This window comes from Austrofundulus limnaeus, unplaced genomic scaffold, assembly GCF_001266775.1.
Source record: "Austrofundulus limnaeus strain Quisiro unplaced genomic scaffold, Austrofundulus_limnaeus-1.0 Scaffold176, whole genome shotgun sequence".
Lineage (NCBI taxonomy): Eukaryota > Metazoa > Chordata > Actinopteri > Cyprinodontiformes > Rivulidae > Austrofundulus > Austrofundulus limnaeus.
Window position 1 is genome coordinate 543,681 of NW_013952578.1, and position 4,747 is coordinate 548,427.

At 37.3% G+C, this 4,747-nt stretch overlaps 1 protein-coding gene across 1 annotated transcript in view; it reads right to left on the minus strand.

Moving 5' to 3' along the window:
* The window catches only part of LOC106524099 (contactin-associated protein-like 4), a gene marked incomplete at its 5' end in the record, with an annotated part of 134,188 nt that overhangs the window by 46,279 nt on the left and 83,162 nt on the right, over positions 1 to 4,747 (minus strand). Inside the window, 1 exon segment of the mRNA XM_014017758.1 lies at positions 3,388 to 3,553. Within this exon segment, the coding sequence (XP_013873212.1) occupies positions 3,388 to 3,553 (166 nt within the window).

The following is a 4,747-nucleotide window of genomic DNA, read 5'->3' on the forward strand; positions in this document are numbered from 1 at the left end:
CACACACACACACACACACACACACTGTTGAACTGTTACACAGTAACAGTCATGCACCACAGACAGTGACAAACAGACCAACAAATGTCCAGTCACACAGACTATCCATCCATCCATCCATCCATCCATCCATCCATCCATCCATCCATCCATCCATCCATCCATCCATCCATCCATCCATCCCTGCTTCTTCCTTTAAGGGTCATGGGGGTCACTGGTGCCCATATCCAGCAGTCACTGTGCGAGGGACATTTTTTGTGTTTTACTTTTTCTTTTATTCCCCTACATTTTAATGACAAAATAATACTTTTTACTCCACTACATGTCTCTAAAACCTTTAGTTACTTTCTTTGCTTTTCTTTCTTTGCGCATGTTTGTGTAGTTTACGTTAATTTTGTTCCACAGACACATTAAAATTGCACACTACACCCTGATACAGTAGGTGCTGATATGCAGCTTTAAACTGGTTGTAAGAAGAAGAAGAAGAATTTTGTCCTACAAGTGTTGCCTTGTAGGTACACTATGGCCCGGTTGCAGTACTTGCACTTCCACCCATGTGCGTTCCACTGAAGTGTTTAAGTGCATAATGTGTCCCAGTGATCCAAAATGGTCTTTCCCCCCGCCCTCTTTGTACCCCCTTGATCCACACTTTGGCTAAGCCCGCATCCAAGTGGACTTCAGTGAAGTGTATAACCCCTCATTTCACCACTCTATGAGACATTTTGAATTAAAAGGCAGAAATATGGCAATGCCCACCAAGTCTAGTGGTGGCAGTAATGCACTTAATTCAGTCTGCCAACTATAAATAAAGAGTGGGGTGTAGTGCGAGTATTGGGACCTATGGCGAGGTATGAGGACCAAAATTACGACTAATGCGCAACAGCGATTGCTGCATCCTTGTAGCAGGAGGCTATATCTATTCCTAAGTCAGCTATTGATCTGATTAATGATAGCCTGGCACCGCTAACAGAGCAGCTGGTCCTGGTAACTGAGAGGCCAGAGCTGGCAAATGAGAAAGAGACTATTCATTTGCATTAGAATCAGATCAGAGAGGCTAGCAACTAGCATGGATAAACTGGCATTAGCATTGGAGAGTCTAGCGACTAGCATGCCTAGGCCAGAAACTGGATTGCCTGTCAGTGCATGTCACTTATAGGTTTTGTCAACCATTTTTGTTGAGGAAGTTTTCTTTATTCAAAAAAGTTTGTGTCTAATAAAGTAGGTGAGAAACCGATGCATTGTAGACGCTAGCCTCTCCAATGATTTGCCAGCTTATCCATGCTAATGAACAGTGGAACTGTGGAAGGAGTTGGCAATCCAGTTACTAGCCTAGGTATGCTAGTCGCTAGCCTCTCCGATGCTAACGCAAATGAATAGTCTCCTCCTCATTTGCCAGTACCGGCCTCTCAGTTACCGGTGCCGGCTTTTCATTAATCACATCAGTAGCTGGCTTACAATATTACAAATAAATAAAAAGCTCAGATTAGTTTCTGAGCACATGAATTAGTCACTTATATTTGGTTCTATCAAAATCTTGTCCAAGCCTTAAAGTGGTGACTATGTAGAGACTAAATGAGCTGGATTGAATAATGTATGGAATTGTAAAACATCTAGAAAAGTGGTATATAAGACTAATGTATTATTATTATTATTATTATTATTATTATTATTATTATTATTATTATAGTTACTCATCTGTCCAATATAGCAGAAAAAATCCAATTATTCTCGTCTACGATCAAAAAAACTTCTAAACTTTAAGTACTTTCAGTACTTGAGTATTTTTGAAAGCACTTAATCCTTTCACTTGAGTAATAATTTGACAGAGCTACTTTTACTTTTATTGGTACTGTATAATATTTGACCAGTACTTTGACTCAAGGTAACGAAGTACTTAATCCACCACTGATAATATGATGCTGTTGAATACCTGATAATAACAAAAAGGTCAGAATTACCACCTTGACAGCTTCATTTATCAAGCTTTAAATCGTTTACTCGCTCAGTCACACAAAGGAACTTGTTCCCTGTTTATCAGGTTAGAAACTGGAACTGTGTTCAACTGGTTTTTTTTTAAATAATTTTCCAAATGAAGCAAATTTGATTTGATCTGTTTCCAGTGTTTCCACTTCCCACCAAATGCTAGAAAAGCAGTGCCATGTTGTCTGTGTTCATCCAAGACAGTTAAATGAAAATCCAATCAACTGTTTTATTTAATTGCCACTTCAGCAAGGAAGTAAAATGTTAATAATTTATCCACTAAATACTTACTTTAGCTCAACAAACAGAAAACTTGCCAGCCTCTTAAATTTAATACAAAAAAGATGAACAAATAGCGAATCAAATGCCTGCTCTGGTGCCAAATGGATGGATTTTCTTTTAATACTTTTTTTGTTTAATTATAAAAAAATCTAATTTGTCACTCACAAGTTGATTCAGAAAATAGAGAGATACATTTAGTATACAGAAGGATTAGTTTGGGTTTAAATGATGAGAAGAAAAGAGGAGTTTAACGCCCCACCTGTCTGTTTACCTCAGATCTTGGGATAAATTAAGAGACAAAAAGCCATAAACTTTTACATTTGTCACATCCAAGCACTAAGGAAACTTTTATTCTGATTTCAGACCTTTATAAAAGAGATCATTTAAGTCTCTGACTGTGTCATTACTTGAATGTTCCCACTGGTGTCAGTTCATTTAATCGTTAATTAAACTTCTGGAACATCAATCCCAGCAAGACAAGACAAGTTGCCAATAGTAAGCAGAGAAAGAAAAACGTTGTTTTTTCCCCCAGTTTTCCCTTCAGAATTTAAATGACATTGAGCCAAATGTTTAAGGCAGAATGCTAATCTTCGAGTTTTACTTGGATTTTAGCTTATTAGTGATAACAAATGTATTTTTTCCCTCTTTGTGTATTTTTGAAATAAATCGAACACAATCCTTAATAAGATTACCAGTTTAGGTGATTAATGGTGTTTTCTCTACATTTAGGCATGAAGGACCACTGAGAAAAAAGACCAATAAATAAATAAAACATTATTTTGAAAAATCACAATTAGCAAAAATTTCACTTGAGATCAAAACCATTATTCATTTCAGCACGATAAAAAATATTTTTATCATGCCTGTGAACTTAATGAGCCTCTGTAGTGTTTTCCTCTTTATTATTATGGCAGCTATGCAGATGATTAAAACAGAAAAACACTGAACCAGGGACAGACACCAGCATTGATATTCTAATCCCACATCAAATATGAAATCTTAATTTGGAATAAAACAGTAAACAGAAGACTTATTTTCAAAAATAATGGATATAAAATCAGTTTGTCATTAAAGAATGAACATGTAAAAGAAAAAATATATAATTCAAACGTTACTTTTACCAACCTGTCAATGATGCCACACATGTCAATCTGCAGGCGGCTGTAGTTTCCCAGGAGTCTTTGCTGCACTTTAATCAGATCAACAGGTTGGTTGTCCAGAGCTAGGAGCCTCATGCATCCCTGAAACACTTCAGATGGGTTTCTGCACTCCACGGCCTGAGCAGGACAACCTGAGGACAGAAACACCGTCAATCATGTGTTTAATGAGTGAAATCAAAAATTGACAGATTTCACTTTTAAATTAACTTGTTTCATTTTTAGCAAAAACAATAGACAGAGACAGACAGCCCTGATGTTTAGTTGAAGAATTTATAAACCAGGTAAGTAGTTTAGATCAGGGGTTCACAAACTGTTTCATTCCACGGCCCCCCAAACAGCTCTGTCCAGGGACCCCAGTTACAAAGCCACAGACAATACTACTGTAGCCCTTTGAAGATTAGGCCTTAAAATACATAAAGGGTGATAAATAACAGTTTAAAAAGTAAGTTCATTTGTAGAATAAATAGGATTAAAAAGGTTTAATATTTCTTATGTGAAGTTCATGTTCAAAAAATGTATAAATTGTAAATGTAAATTTTATTTTGCTAMCTGGATTGAAAATGCTGAACATATTGAAGTGTTTCATTGTTATTTTRTAAAAACCAAAGTTAAGTTTGGTTAAGTTTCTGTTAGAGCCTTAAAACTGTGGGGAGAAAAAGAAGCAGGGTGTGGGTGGAGCTAGAGCCGGGGAGAGAAAAGAAAAAAAAGGAGAGAAGAAGAAGGAAGATTGGGGTGAACGGAGGAACGTGTCGTGGGAGTAAGAGTGAATCTCGGATGGATAAGTAACTTTTGCTGTTTTGGGAGAAAGTGTACGGACAGAACGCTTTCATAAGCCTAGGAAACGGACAAAGTTTTCTGTGAAGTGTACAACTCCACAGGCTAAGTTTATTGGCTGCTAGACCAGTAGCTAATGCTAACGTGGACATTGCTGGGGGTGTTAGCAACAAGCTAACTCTATTGCAACGCCTACAGGACCGAGAATCATACCTAGGAGGACCGTGCTGACACCGATTGCTGTTTAAACCATCGTTCTCATCAGAAGGTTGACTTTCCTGTTCTCTCTCCAATCTTGTCTGTTACCTGCACGTGGAGGTGTGCAGCATCATAAAGGTACCTGTGCATTATCCAGTTGGTTAAAATAGCCATTTAAGGCTACAACGCACTCAAGCTACATTCAGGCCTGCAACGTGGAGAACTGGGGTAGTTTTAGTGAGTGCCGGCTTTAGTTTTTTTTTTAAGTTAAGTTGAAAACATTTTGATTCTGTGTGTATTGTTGTTTTTTTATTTGTGTGGAAAAAGTAAATTGTTGTTACATTATACTAAAG